The 13,802-nt window shown below is 56.5% G+C and overlaps 2 protein-coding genes across 6 annotated transcripts; both read left to right on the forward strand.

Moving 5' to 3' along the window:
• The first annotated feature begins 260 nt into the window (after positions 1-260).
• MPL (MPL proto-oncogene, thrombopoietin receptor) lies at positions 261-5,921 on the forward strand. Of its 5 annotated transcripts, none has more exons than XM_068199087.1 (12): positions 261-397; positions 2,560-2,630; positions 2,971-3,146; positions 3,362-3,621; positions 3,698-3,854; positions 4,021-4,150; positions 4,434-4,606; positions 4,710-4,852; positions 4,962-5,154; positions 5,321-5,408; positions 5,528-5,615; positions 5,702-5,921. In XM_068199087.1, exons 2-12 carry the CDS (start codon positions 2,602-2,604, stop codon positions 5,903-5,905), a joined length of 1,641 nt encoding a protein of 546 aa, XP_068055188.1. In that variant the 5' UTR covers positions 261-397; positions 2,560-2,601; the 3' UTR covers positions 5,906-5,921. The 5 variants fall into 5 exon arrangements, with proteins under 5 accessions (XP_068055188.1, XP_068055185.1, XP_068055189.1 ...); XM_068199084.1 differs by having other exon boundaries at positions 265-397; positions 2,501-2,630; XM_068199086.1 differs by having other exon boundaries at positions 269-397; positions 2,472-2,630.
• Positions 5,922-6,044: 123 nt separating this feature from the next.
• On the forward strand, positions 6,045-11,465 carry CDC20 (cell division cycle 20). Its single transcript, XM_068199089.1, has 11 exons — positions 6,045-6,190; positions 6,549-6,745; positions 7,288-7,433; positions 8,057-8,153; positions 8,688-8,816; positions 9,175-9,371; positions 9,710-9,804; positions 10,148-10,379; positions 10,486-10,611; positions 10,782-10,899; positions 11,204-11,465. Exons 1-11 carry the CDS (start codon positions 6,144-6,146, stop codon positions 11,380-11,382), a joined length of 1,563 nt encoding a protein of 520 aa, XP_068055190.1. The 5' UTR covers positions 6,045-6,143; the 3' UTR covers positions 11,383-11,465.
• Positions 11,466-13,802: the final 2,337 nt, after the last annotated feature.

The following is a 13,802-nucleotide window of genomic DNA, read 5'->3' on the forward strand; positions in this document are numbered from 1 at the left end:
CTTGGGGTTGTTTTTCTTCCTACCCCATCCTCCCAGCATGCCAGTAGCCACAAGGGCAGGACATGCCGCCTATCTGATAGGAGCAGTCTCTCTTGGCACTGCGGCCGGCGGCATTGTGGTTTCAGGCACAGGGAAGTGCTGGTAATGGGGCGGGGGGAGCCCCCAGCCAGGCTTCCTGAGCTGCATAGCCACCACTTCCCAGATAAAGGTATCGCCTGGAGGAGCTGCAGCAGCTCCCAGGACACTGGGAAGGGCTGAGTGCAGCACATGTGGCTCCGGCACACAGGCTGCAGGATGGCAGCCTGCCTGTGCCAGGGCTGGCAGCTCTCACTGCTCCCTACCATCCTGCTCAGCCTCCGCAGCCCACCGTCAGCCCCTGAGCCAGTGACATCCCAAGGTAGGTCCTTGGGGCTATTTTCTCCCCCAAAGGATGGGCCAGAGAGGAGCTAGAATGCCAGGTGTGGGCAGCGAGCACCTCACAGCAGCCAAAATCTATGGGATTGGGAAGGGGGCATTCCAGGAGGGTGTGCAGGGAATGTTCAGGATAAGCAACGGAGTGCCCTTCTCACCTGTGGGACACCCTGAGATGCTTGCAGTAAAGGAACATCCATGCTCTCTGCAAGCAGAGCTTGGCTGCCCATGGGTTGCCCCTGAGGATGGCAGCCTGGTGCTCCCAATCCTACTCAGGTAGCAGAGGGCCTCCTCATCAGAAGCTCTCAGAGTTACGATATGATGAGGGTTTGAACAAGACTCAACATCTGATGGCACAGTTCTGCACCATGGGCAATGCAGTGGCACTTCCAGGCTAACCTCAGTGCTCCTGCACCAGCCTTGGCATGATCTTGCTGTCCTGCTGGACACCCTCATCTTAGCTGATAGCTGGCCCCAGTCTGGCTCACTGGCCCGAGTCTGGCACACTGCACCTGCCAGAGCCACTCCACAACTTTGTTTCATTTCAGGCTTCTCCATGCATTCTTTAAGCACCTCCCAGCCCCTTTAGAACTTTCTGTAACACCATAAAAAGCATTAATTGAATAAAAACCCTGTTGAACTCCTGCTTGTCTCTCTAGCCCCACCCCAGGTCTCTGGCCAGGACAGACTTGGGAGCACATTTTGAGTCACCCCCATAGGGACAGTGGGACGAGGGTCAGGGTTGGACTCTGCCCACAGCCTCTGCAAAATCATTGTGCCTTGAGCCCTCCACTGGCTTGGCAGCACTGCCCAGGCATGGCTGGTGTGGGCTGCAGAGCTGGGCAGCTGCCCTTCCTAAGAAATGGGCTGTGGTCAGCAAAGATGCTCTGATAGCCCATAGGACCAGGATGGCCTCCCACTGGTGCCATGGGTCCCTGTGCCACTGAGCTGCTGGGACCTGGCCATTTCATCTCCTGGTGCTCGGAGCTGGGTGTGGTCATGGAGCCAGCATGAGGCCTGGGGTTGGGTAATGGGGGCAAAAAGAGAACAGGTGGGGTGGCTGTGGCAGAGATGGGACAATGGGCATGGGGAAGAAGGCAACACGGGGCTGGGAAATGAGGAACAGGGCTGGGGGGTGTCAGAGCAAGAGAAGGGACAGGGTGAGCAGAAGGACACCAAAAAGGTGGCAAGAATACCTGGGAACTGTGACTTATTCTTTGCCCAGGGTGGGCTCAATTGGCAGAGCAGTGGGTGTGTAGCAGAGAATGGATGCCCTCAGCAAATGCAGCAGACATTGGCAGTGGGCTTGTGGGGTCCCAAAGCTGAGGGCAACCCCTGGAGAAGGCAGCAAATGCCAGTAGGAAAAGGAGGAGGAAGAGGGCTGGAGCAGAACACAGAGGGAGTGAGGGAGAAAGGACTGCTGAAGCAATGCTGGGGACAGCAAGACCACCCCTGTGCATTACACATCTGCATCTTGATGCTGTCCCCTCTTCCAAGACAACAGAGGAAGACACCCATATGTCAGCAGAGCTACCAGTGCTTTGGATAGAAATCCTGCAGGGTGTGATGCTCCAGCATGTCCATATAATGACAGGGAGCACGGCTTACTGAGGGGGACAGGCATGTCCCCAGGGTAGTCTCTGGGCAGGGGTTTGGGCATCCCCCCTGCTCAGGATCACATGCCCCCACACCAGCCCCCAGGCCCTTTCCCTTTCCCTGGTGTGCTGCTCCTCCTTATCTCACTTCCGCGCACCTTCCGGCATGAGCAGGGCAGGGGTGCTTCCCCCTGATCGCTGGGCTCTGAGCTCCCCTCTGACCGCAGGGCTATTTCGGGATGTTTGTTTGTCCTCAAGGACCTCTTGTACTGAGGAGGGGGCGTGGTGGGGCCGGGGGGAGCCCTGCACCAACCAGGACCCCAGTGCAAGCCAGCAGCCAGCATGGGTGCCATGTCCCTCCCCAGTGGGCCAAGCTGGTGGAGAGCACCTGTGCCACGGCCATGCTCAGGCTGCCCTGCGTGCCTGAGGTGGAAGCAGGTGAGATGGGGACGGGTTTGTGCCCAGGGGCTCCTTCATGGCCACACTCCTCCCAGACGCTGCACTGCTAGCAGGCGTGTCCGAGGACATCCTCTGTTTCTCCCGCTCCTTCGAGGACCTCACCTGCTTCTGGGACGAAGAGGAGACAACAACTGGGATGTGCCACTTCTACTACTGGTACAGCAGGTAGGAGATGGTGGGGACACAGCCCAGCCTCCTCCTTGCTGCACAGAGAGCAGCAGGGCCAGGGTGTCACAGCAATCTGGGCCATCCCAGTGGCTCCAGGCTGCAAGGAGAGATGGAGAGCCCCAAGGAGCTATACAGCAGCCACTGCACACCCTGCAGCAGGGCTGAGGCCTTGGCTGTCCCTCAGTCCCATGGAGATGGTGCCTTGCAGTGGATTATGGCACAGGAAAGGAGCTGGTGACACTGAGGTCTCGGTGCTGTGCCCCACATTGCCTCTCCTCAAGCTTGACCCGAGGCAGGAGGTGTGAGGTGCTGCAAGACCCTACTCTCCATTCCTCAGGGATGTGCCCACAGAATGTGTGGTCTCCACGTGGCACCATGGGGCTGGCAGGAAGCGACATGTCTGCGTCTTCCCCAGCCAGGACGTGCGGCTCTTCACCCAGCTCCACCTCCACGTCCTAGATGCCACCACAAACCACACAAAGTATTGGCGGGAGCTCAGCGTGGATGCAGTGGGTGAGTCCCTTTGACTGGGCAATGCCCTGTGACAACAGGACAGTCCCCAGATGTGGGTCCCCTGACCTGCCTGCCATGGGGGCTGGCAGCACCCTGAGCCCTGCATGCACAGAGGCAGCCTTGGGGGGGACTTCCATGTGTGCCCCAGCAGGACCAGGCATTGCCTGGACCGGAGCTGCTGCAGGAGGACAAACACCCTGGCATGTTCTCTGCAGGTCTCATTGCTCCCCCCGTAAACATCACGGCCCGCTGGGCTGGGGCTGCGGGGCAGCTCTGCGTGTCGTGGCAGCCACCACTTGTCGACTTCCCAAACTTCTTCCTCTACGAGGTGCAGTGCTGCCCTGCCAGCTCCCCAGGGATGCCCGGCAGCACCACATTGAACCCCAGTGGGCAGCACGCTGGGGACCCCTCCATTCAGTCAACTGTCAGCACCCACACACCCGGGGCCGGGGCAGTCTCCCCGGGACTGGGGCAGGTACACGGAGGGGTCAGGGATGGGCAGGGGGGTTTGAGGCCTGCAGTTGCTCCTCAGCTTGGCCCCTCTCCTGCAGAGGCTGGTCCAGACCAACACTTGGGTGGTGCTCCGAGACCTGCAGCCAGGGATGAGGTACCACATCCAGGTGCGCAGCAAACCCGACGGTACCTCCATGGACGGCGTCTGGGGGCCCTGGTCACAGGCAGTGGCTGCCGAGACACCCCACTCCTCTGGTGAGCAGCCATCGCCTCTGCAGGGGTGCTGGCAGGAACAGCAGGGAGTCACCCACAGCTGGGGCTGCAGGGGGTGGGGGTCCTGTTGTAGGTGAGGTGCAACACCCAAGTTTTGGGGGGCCAAGGGGAAGCAGCCCCCTCCCTGCCCTGGCTCTCGCCTCCCCAGGAGACATCGGGCTGTGCTGCAGTACCCCTGACCTGCGGCACGTGCGCTGCGAGTGGAGCTGGGACCCTGCAGAGCCCCACAGCTCCCACCAGCTCTTCTACCGGCCACCTCCAAGCGGGGCTGGCACAAGGTAAGGGGCATGGCAGTCATATGGCACTCAGACAGGCACATCCCAGGGACCATTGGTCCTGCTGTGTCCCAGTATCCCACACTGGGTGCCTTGCCCATGCCCTGCTCTGCCCTACTACCACCAATCTCATACCTCCTCACCACCTCTCCTGGCCACATTGCACCTCCAACTACAAGCAGCAGTAGCTTTCCTGGGCAAGTGCAGGAGGAATGCTGGCTGTATGCTGGAGGAATGCTGTGGGTATGCTTTGGTAGGACTGACTGGCTCCCCACTCCTCCCACAGAGAAGACGCATGGCAACAGTGCGAGGAGGTGAGCAGGGGGGCACAGGGCACTCATGCCTGCACCTTCCAGCCCAAGGCTGGCAGTGCCATCTCCATCCTGGTGAATGTCACCCGGACACACATGCTGCCTACACTCAGCTACTTCAAGGAGCCCTTTTGGCTGCACCAGGCTGGTGAGTCCCAGTGCCACCACAGCCCCTGCCTGGCTCACAGGGGACACAGTGTCCCATGTCCCATTTCACAGGAGCGACACATGACTGTCCCCAACACCAACAGTGCTCACAGATGCCCCACAGTTTATGCAGGCAACAGTGTCGCAGGGCCGGCTGAGCCTGCAGTGGCTGCCGCCCCTGGAGCTGCTGGCAGAGCAGCTGGACTACCAGATCCGCTATGCCATGGAGAACAGCCATGACTGGAAGGTAAGGCCTGGCCAGGATACCGCGAGCAGCCCTGCCCACCTCCACTGCTGACACACGGCAGGCACGGGGTCGGGCAAACCGGGACCTGCCCCTTGGTGCCGCCCCACAGCAGCCATGCCTCCAGCTCGGCTCGGCCCCGCAGGTCCTGCAGGTCCCACGAGCAGCTAGGAAAGAAGTCCTGGACCTGCGGCCAGGGACCCGCTACCACGCCCAGGTGCGGGCCCAGCCCAGCGGGCCGTGGTACCAGGGCAGCTGGAGCGCCTGGTCCGAACCTGTTGTGGTTGATGCCGTGGCTGATGCGGGTAAGGGACAGGGCTGGAGGCTGCGCCCAGAGGAGCCACACGGCTGACGGCAAGAGACGGAGAGTGCTGGAAATGGGGTGGGGAGCACCGGGCAGAGCGCTGCGAAGGGCTCAGAGGTGGTGGGTCTGGAAAGGGCTACAGTTCCAGCGTTCCTCCTCCGATGCAGGCTGGCTCATCCCCAGTGTTACGGTGGTGCCGCTGCTCCTCTCAGCAGTGCTCTTGGGGCTGCGGTGCACCTTCCCCTCCCTCTACAGGTAAAGGGCTGTGCCGGGGGCAAGCGGGGGGGTCCAGCACCAAGCCTGGGCACCTTGCACGGGGCATTAGGGCACCCCAAGTCTGAGGGTACCTTCGATGCCCCTTCCTCTGTACCCAGCAACGTGAAACAGAAACTCTGGCCGCCCGTTCCTGACCTGCACCGTGCTCTGGGCAGCTTCCTCCAGGAAAGCAGCAAGCACGGCCAGGTGAGGGGGTGAGGCAGGGCGGCTCAGCTTTCCCCGAGGGCAGCTCGAAGGGCAGCCCCTACCGCGTCCACTCCGTGTCCCCCCAGGCCAGCGCCTTCGACAAGCAGCCGCCGGAGGAGGCCATCCTGCCCTGCCTGCTGGAGGTGCTGCCCGGCCCGCGGCGCGAGACGGGCCCGCCGCCGGAGCACGCTGGGGGCCGCCTGTCCAGCACCGACATCGCCAACCAGTCCTACCTGCTCATGAGCGGCTGGGAGCCGCGGGGAGCCACGACCGCCCCCACCCCGCCATAAACTCCCGTCCCTTCCCAAGCCCGCCCGGTCCCTCCTTCGCCGCCCCGCCCCCGGCCCGGATCGCCCCGCCCCAGCAAGGCCGCCCCGCCCCCGGCCCCGCCCCTTAGCTGCACGCGCGAGCGCCCCGCCCCGCCCCGCCGCTCAGCCAATCGCGTCGCGTCGCGCGGCCGTCGCCTGGCAGCGCGCGGCCGTTGGGTTTGAAGCGGCCAACCGGGGCCCCGTCCGCGCGCCGTTTAAAATGCTGCGGCGCAGGCGGGGCGGGCGAGCGGCGGCGGCGCGGCGGAGGTGAGCGTGCCGTGGGGCCGGGCGCTCGGGGAGGCAGCTTTGAGGCGCAGCCTCGAGCGGGGAGGCCGTGGCCAAGCGGACGAGGGGAAGGGAGAATGTCGCTTATCGGAGAGAGCCCCAAAGAGCGGCTGGAAGGGCTGTCGGCTGATAGGAAGGACCCCGGGCGAGCGGAGGGAGGCTGTGTCGGCTGATGGAAAGTGTCCCCGAGGAGCGGTTGGGGAGAGCGGAGGGAGTTCGGTGGTGGGGAGGGAGGAGCGGCCGGAGGGCTTGGAAGGTCCGGGGGTGGGGAGGCCGGCGGGGCCTGTCGGAGCAGGCTGCAGCCCGGCCGGTGGGCACGGCTGACGCCGCCCGCCCGCAGGAGCATGGCGCAGTTCCTGTTCGAGGCGGACCTGCACGGGCTGCTGAAGCTGGACACGCCGATCCCGAACGCGCCGCCTGCGCGATGGCAGCGCAAGGCCAAGGAGAGCGGCCCCGGGCCCAGCCCCGTCGGAGTGTCGCCCATGAAGCCGGCCAATCGCTCCTACAGCTCCAGCAAAACGCCGTCCAAGACACCCGGTGAGCTCCGGCCGCCAGCGGCAGAGGTTGAGTGTGGGAGCCTCGCCCAGGTTGTTTGCTTGTAGCCATGAGGCTCTGGGCTCCCTGCCACGCTGCCCTACCGGCTTGCTGGTGAGGCAGGAGGAGGTGGGCTGTGCTCCTGACAATCACCCACCTCCTTCCCAGCATGAGGGGCAGAGCTCTGAGCACGGGGGCCGGCGAACTGCTGATCTCCCTTGCTGGCACAGCTGCATGCTGGGGCAAGTGTGGGCGGGACTGTCAGCTGACAGTTTTACATCCTGTAACTGTGTTTTTGTATCCTCCCCTTATCTTTGGACTCTGGAATTGTTGCACTAGACCCAAGGAGTTGCTCCAGACAGTCCCTAACCACAGCTTGGTGGCAGGGAGGAAAATAAAAGTTAGCTGTGCCTGAGTGGCATGAGATCTCAGAGTCCTACTTGTCTGGTGGGTGTGATGTGGAAGAGTGCTGGGTTTGCTCTCGTGAAAGCTCTAATACAGGCTGTTAAATAGCTGTAAGACTATATTTTTACATGCGAATGCAGGTAAATCTGGATCCAAAATTCAAAGCACCCCCACAAAGGCTGGGGGTGATCGCTACATTCCTAACCGCAGCACTATGCAGATGGAGATGGCAAATTTCCTCCTAACCAAAGAGAATGACCCTGCAGAGGAATCCCCTACCAAGAAGGTGAGCGTGTTGCTAAGTTACAATTACTTCAACAACCACTAATTCTTCCTGCACCTTTACAGAGGAGTAAACTATAGGTTCTATCGAGTGGGCACATGGGGCTGACAAGCCCCAGCCATCACTACTTGCAACTCTGGGCTTCAGGAGCCTAGGAAGAGATTGAAGCTGTAGAGACTGCCATGCACTCTAGCCTATGCTGCCTCTGGTAGCAAAATTTAGCTTTTGACTAATAAGGCTTTAAAATACAGCAGGCAACAAAAACACAAAGCTGTGAGCCTATGCAAAGTGAAACTGCTGGTGGTAGCTATTCTAGGACAATGTCTACACAGGGAACACTTCTGGAATGTTTTACACTGTGTTCTGAAATCTGTTTATGAAGCATTTGGTCATGCTGTGGCTTTTCCCACTGGCAATGACACTGAATTTGCCATTGTATGAAAATGTGAGTAGGACAATTGTGAAAGTCTGAGGAAAAACTGCTTTGACCTGCCTGTGGGTGGCTGACCCTTGCAGCATGGTTGAACACCTCCTGATTCTAAGAGAAGGGGACTTAGGTGTCTGTTTTAATTGCAGTGTGGGAATTGTTTTAAATGCATTGCACTGAGGGTGATTTGTCTCTTTAGGAGCAACAGAAAGCCTGGGCAGTGAATCTGAATGGTTTTGATGTAGAAGAGGCAAAGATCCTCCGCCTCAGTGGAAAACCACAGAATGCTCCAGAAGGTATGATACAGGATCTGTGTGAGCTGAATCAGTGGGGGAGATCAGGTTAGGGGAACAGCAACGCAGAGCCTTTGTGTGTGGTTACAGGAGAAATCAACTGGTTTCTGAGAGCTGTACAGGCTGGAGTCTCCTTTCTTAGGGTTCCTGAGGTTGAGGGAGGGCATAACAGTTACAGTGAATTTATTTAGGAAAGTTGCTATGACTGCCAGCTGCTCACCTGTACTGCAGGTTGCGAATCTTCATGAAGTCTGTAAGAGCATCAAACTCTCTGCTGTGCACTTTCTAGCTTAAACTGTAACTAAAGATAATGGGATACAAAAACCCAAGTGTTTGTTAAATTTGTTTCTGTGAATGAGGAAATTGTAGCTCACCCTGGTTCAGCAGTTCATACTGCCAGTGATGTTAGCACACTGTGCTCTAGAGAGCATTTCTCTTAGGACTTTATTTTCACTCCAAGGGATTCCTAGTTGGGTGAGCAGCACTCAGCTGGGAGGAAGCTAACTCAGGTTAACAAACCTGTTCCTTTGCACACAGGATATCAGAATAACCTGAAAGTGCTCTACAGTCAGAAAATGACACCTGGATCCAGCAGGAAGAATAGCAGATATATTCCCTCAATGCCAGACCGGATCTTGGATGCACCGGAGATCCGCAATGACTACTGTAAGTAGGCTGCAGGGTTGAGTGCTGGACATCCAGAGCATTCTGCACTGGAGTGCTGTTCCTAGGACAGTGTAACTGGGCTGGTTTTATTATTTTATGTACCCAAGCTAGCACAGACCACTTCTGGAGAGTCCCTATATAGCCTTACAGGAACAGTGGTCTAGGCCACTGTGTAGATGACTTGGAGCAGAGTACCTGACCCCACCAGCTGGGCATAGTGACACTCAGAAGGCTGCCCCTTACCTGTATGTGTGTGTGTGCACATGTGCACACACACACCTGCTGCATCAGCACGGGTGAAGGGCAGGGCTCTCTAGGGTAAGCATGGTGTGACCTGCATTGCTCTTTCAAATCGTAGATCTGAATCTCATAGACTGGAGCTCCCAGAACTTCCTTGCAGTGGCTCTGGACAACTCTGTTTATCTGTGGAATCACGCTTCCGGGGAGATTATCCAGCTGCTGCAGATGGAGCATCCAGATGTTTACATTTCCTCTGTGTCATGGATTAAAGAAGGAAACTACCTTGCTGTTGGCACAAGTAGTGCTGAGGTCCAGGTGAATGCAGGAGTAAAACTAGAGGTGTTTTCTAGGGATTGACAGAACTGTGGGGCCTGGGGACAAAACCTTGGCTGCCAGAGGAAGGATGCCATGCACCTGACTTGTCTTCTCTGGTGTGGGGTGGAACTGCCCCAGCCAAGTGCAGTGTGCAAGGCAGGGTTTGGTTTGGGAGTTTCTGATAAGTAGTGTTATCTTCTGTGCTATAGCCATGAGATACACATTTTCTCTGTTCCCTTACTGAGAAGGCTGAATGCCAGAGCATGTGCAGTGAGGTTCCTAGGGCATAGCAATGGGATTGGGTTTCTTCTGAAGAACTTTTTGCGTTGCCTCTCCAGCTATGGGACATTCAGCAGCAGAAACGTCTCCGAAACATGACCAGCCATTGTGCCCGTGTGGGAACCCTCAGCTGGAACAGCTACATCCTCTCCAGGTAAAGCAGTGGGTAAAGGGCAGTTTCCAGGTGTTGCAAACTCCTATCCCTCAATCTATGCGTGGTGTGGGTTAGGGATGGCAGAGAGAAGTTTCTGTCCTGGCTTGAGATTCTTGCTCAGCCTTATATGTTGGGACTGTGAGAAGGCCTCTTTCCCGTATTGCACTTTGTACTGAAGTTGTAAAGAGCTTGTGTGGGTGTTTCACTCACACCAACAGACCAGTGTTGCTGGTAACACTGGTTGAAAGACCAGTGGGCAGGTACATCAGCCTTGCAACAACAAAAATGGATTTGGGTGAAAATGTGTCAGCCTGACCCTGCAAGCCTTTTCTTCTCTCTGCAGTGGTGCACGGACTGGGCACATCCATCACCATGATGTCCGAGTGGCTGAGCATCATGTGGCCACCCTTGCTGGCCACACACAGGAGGTGTGTGGACTCAAATGGTCTCTAGATGGCCGCTACCTGGCCAGTGGTGGCAATGACAATCTGGTGAACGTCTGGCCATGCACCCAAGGTGGAGGTGGAGACTTCGCTCCTGTACAGACCTTCACTCAGCACCAGGGTGCTGTCAAGGTGAGCACAGGGCTGCCATGGGCAGATATGTGTGCAAGGCAGACGTGCAGCACTGGCTGGTGCAGGTTGCCTCTTGTACGTCTTAAAATGAACTCTTCTCTCTCAGGCTGTGGCGTGGTGCCCATGGCAGATGAATGTTCTAGCCACTGGAGGTGGCACTAGTGACAGACATATCCGCATCTGGAACGTGTGTTCTGGCGCCTGTCTCAGTACTGTTGATGCCCATTCCCAGGTGAGAGATGAACATCAACTTGGAGACAAACACCTTCTGGCAGCACACCTACACAGAGCTGCTGGCTCCTCAGGCCCAGAGGCATGGGAAAGGAGGGGATCATGCTCACCTCCAAGTGGTGAGCATCAGCACAAGCAGCTTGTCTTACCTGTGTTACTGCCTCTTTTCAGGTCTGTTCTATCTTGTGGTCAACAAACTACAAGGAGTTCATTTCAGGCCATGGCTTTGCACAGAATCAGCTGGTTCTATGGAAGTATCCAACAATGACCAAGGTTGCTGAGCTGCAAGGTAGGTGGACAGGGCCTGGGCGAGGGGGACCTGTTAGAGGTTGAAGGCAGCTGTACTCCCTGGTTTGAGCCTGCAGCATCACTGATACAGGACAGTATCCAGGGGCATGCTGCTAGGAGTAAAGCATGCCCACGGGCTGTGTAAGAAATATTATTGCACCAAGTGTATGCTTGGTGTCTGAAATCATGCTGCCACAGCCAGTGGGGGGACAGCTATGCAAGCTGGCAGGGCTCATGGGAGCATACAGAAGTAAATATGAATGTGCTGATCAGCTCAGCCCTGACTGCACACTCCTCCTCCTCAGGTCATACTGCCAGAATCTTGAACCTGACCATGAGCCCTGATGGTACAACAGTGGCCTCAGCAGCTGCTGATGAAACATTGCGGCTCTGGCGCTGTTTTGAGATGGACCCCATAAAGAAGAAGGAGAAAGAGAAGGCAAACAGTGCCAAAAGCAGTATTATTCACCAGAGCATCCGCTGAGAGCACTGGGTTGTTGTGGGGAGGGGGTTATGTGGTTTACACACTGTACAGTATTTTAAATGTTAATAAACTGCTTAACTTGACTTTTTCTTAATGGAGTCTGATGGAAGAGAAAAACATGGCTCCCAAACCCAAGTCCCCTTCTCCCGAGGCTGGGGATCTGGGCAAGGGGTGGAGACTTATGTCTTAAGGGCCAGTTTACAAATACCCTGAGCCTAGCACAGCCTAGCAGAAGGATGCTGTGCAAGTGCAAAGGCTGTACTTCTGTTTCTGTCCCTGATAAGATAGATATATCACCTGTCCCATCTAGATGCTGACTACAAGCACAGCAGCTCCACCACAGGCTCAACTGGAAGCACAGCATGGCTGTGGCCTCAGTTTATGTTGTGTCCTGTCTCACAACCACAGGGGCCTTACTATGGCTCTGCAGGCAGCACTTAGTTTGTCTTGTTAGCTACAGGCAGCCATCACTGCCTGCTTATGGTGCTGGAGTAGAGTACCTACTTTTGCAGACTGAATTGCTATTGGAAAAAAAAAGGAGGGGGGGAAACATACAGCAACAGCTGTAATCACCCCAAAGGCTAGAAAGGAGCTGGCACTGGCTTAAAGCCTGATGCAAAACAAACAGTTAGTTTACACTGCCACAGCCAGCCTGGATGTCATGGAGGAGCCATGCAAAGCACCACAAACCCTGTGCTCAGCCTTCAGTCACATATTCTTCCACCAACTCAGATCTGTCTTCCCTTCCTGCTGCCAGGAAGCCCTGGTGCCTTGCTGAGGCTTCATGCAAGGTTAGCAGGCACCAGCGCTCAGCTGACATTTATTGGAGCTTGACTCCCCTACGCTTGGAAAAATGCCTCTTTTTCCAGGCTGAACTGTGCTGGAGCAAGTTGCAGAAAACATATTTGAGCCCTTACCTGGCCAACAGCCAGCTCAGCCATGCTGCTCTACATGGTGGAGCCACAGTGTCTGAGGTTATGGGGCTGCACCAGAGCCATCAAGCCTGTCCTTCAGCTGCACCAGCATTGCCACGGGCTGCTGGGGACACTGCACAGCTGATAAGCACCTTGGTCTGTGCAAAGCAGCTCCACCAAGCCTGTGCCTCCTGTCAGCCCTCAGTGATTAGCTGAGGGTGGATTATTAACTGTTTTCACCTTCCCCTCAGCACAGTACCACACTGTACCTAGCACCAGCTCTGCCTCCTGAGCTTTACACCAGCTGGAACCTTCAAAGGTTCCAACTTGTGCTCTGCCAAGGCCAGTGAGGGTGTAACCACACCCACCAGAGCACTCCCCTCACACACACAAAGCTGATATGAGGGGCACAGTCTCAAAAAACAGCAGCTGAACCCAGTTCCTTCCCAGCAGAGTTGCTGGTGCATCCCCATTTGGCCACTTGGGAAAGATCACAGGAGGTCCAAGGAAGGAGCTCTCCCTCTTCAGACACAAATCCTAGGGCCACAGCTGTCTCTAATGGGGAAGCAGGCAGGAACCCAGATGCAAGGCTGGGCTCTTCCCCAGAGCTGTGCTGCTGTTGTAACTGCCCCACATCCATGCACTTTGGTGCTGGGAGTTAGCACAGACTTGCCTTGTAGGCCCACAGCTGATTAGGCCTTCCCTGGTCCCTGACCTGGAAGGAAAGCTTTATATGCCTAAAAGTTGCTGTAATTTTTTCACTCCCATGTAAGAGCAGCTCAGCTTTCTCTCACAGGCTCTTTCTTTCGCCCTAGCACATGTCCCAACCCAGATGCTGTGCATTACACACCCTTGGAGGACCTCTGAGCATTACTAGAGGGTAATGATATTGCAGGGTCTTTGGCCCCATGCTGGTCTCTTACAGTCCTGGAGTGAGGAGGAGCAGAGGAAGGAAGTGGGCACTGATCCAGCAGGCCCAGTAAATACAGCCCTATAAGGTGTGAATTCAGTTCACAGCATGACAGCAGAATAATTACCAAGTGCCATGGCCAGCCCATAGAAGAGCACAGCTAACAGGAACAATTGGAGGAAGGGAGAGCAGAGCACATGCAGGGAACAGCCCATTCTAAAATACCAAGCATAAGTAGTTTAAAGCATTGTTACTATTTTGGGCAAAAGCAAAGTCTTTAGCAAGAGCCAGCTGGAGGGGAGAAGGAGGCTTGACAGGAAAAGGTCCATGTCAGCTGGACCATCACCTACAGCTCCTGAAGTGGTGACTTCTGAGCACTGAACTAACATTCACACCACTTCAGCATGGACAAGAACAAATTCTCATCCAAGTCTTTACTCCCAGAGAAGCATCAACAACTGGGAGAACACTGCACTGTGCAGCAGCCAGATCCCACTTTATGACTTCTTGTATACAAGGACATTGAGCGCTGTAGAAGAGGGTGATGTCCGAGCGTAGTTTAGGCATATTAGTCACACCAGTTCAGGTCACTTGAA

This window comes from Anomalospiza imberbis, chromosome 9 (genome assembly GCF_031753505.1).
Source record: "Anomalospiza imberbis isolate Cuckoo-Finch-1a 21T00152 chromosome 9, ASM3175350v1, whole genome shotgun sequence".
Taxonomy (NCBI): domain Eukaryota; kingdom Metazoa; phylum Chordata; class Aves; order Passeriformes; family Viduidae; genus Anomalospiza; species Anomalospiza imberbis.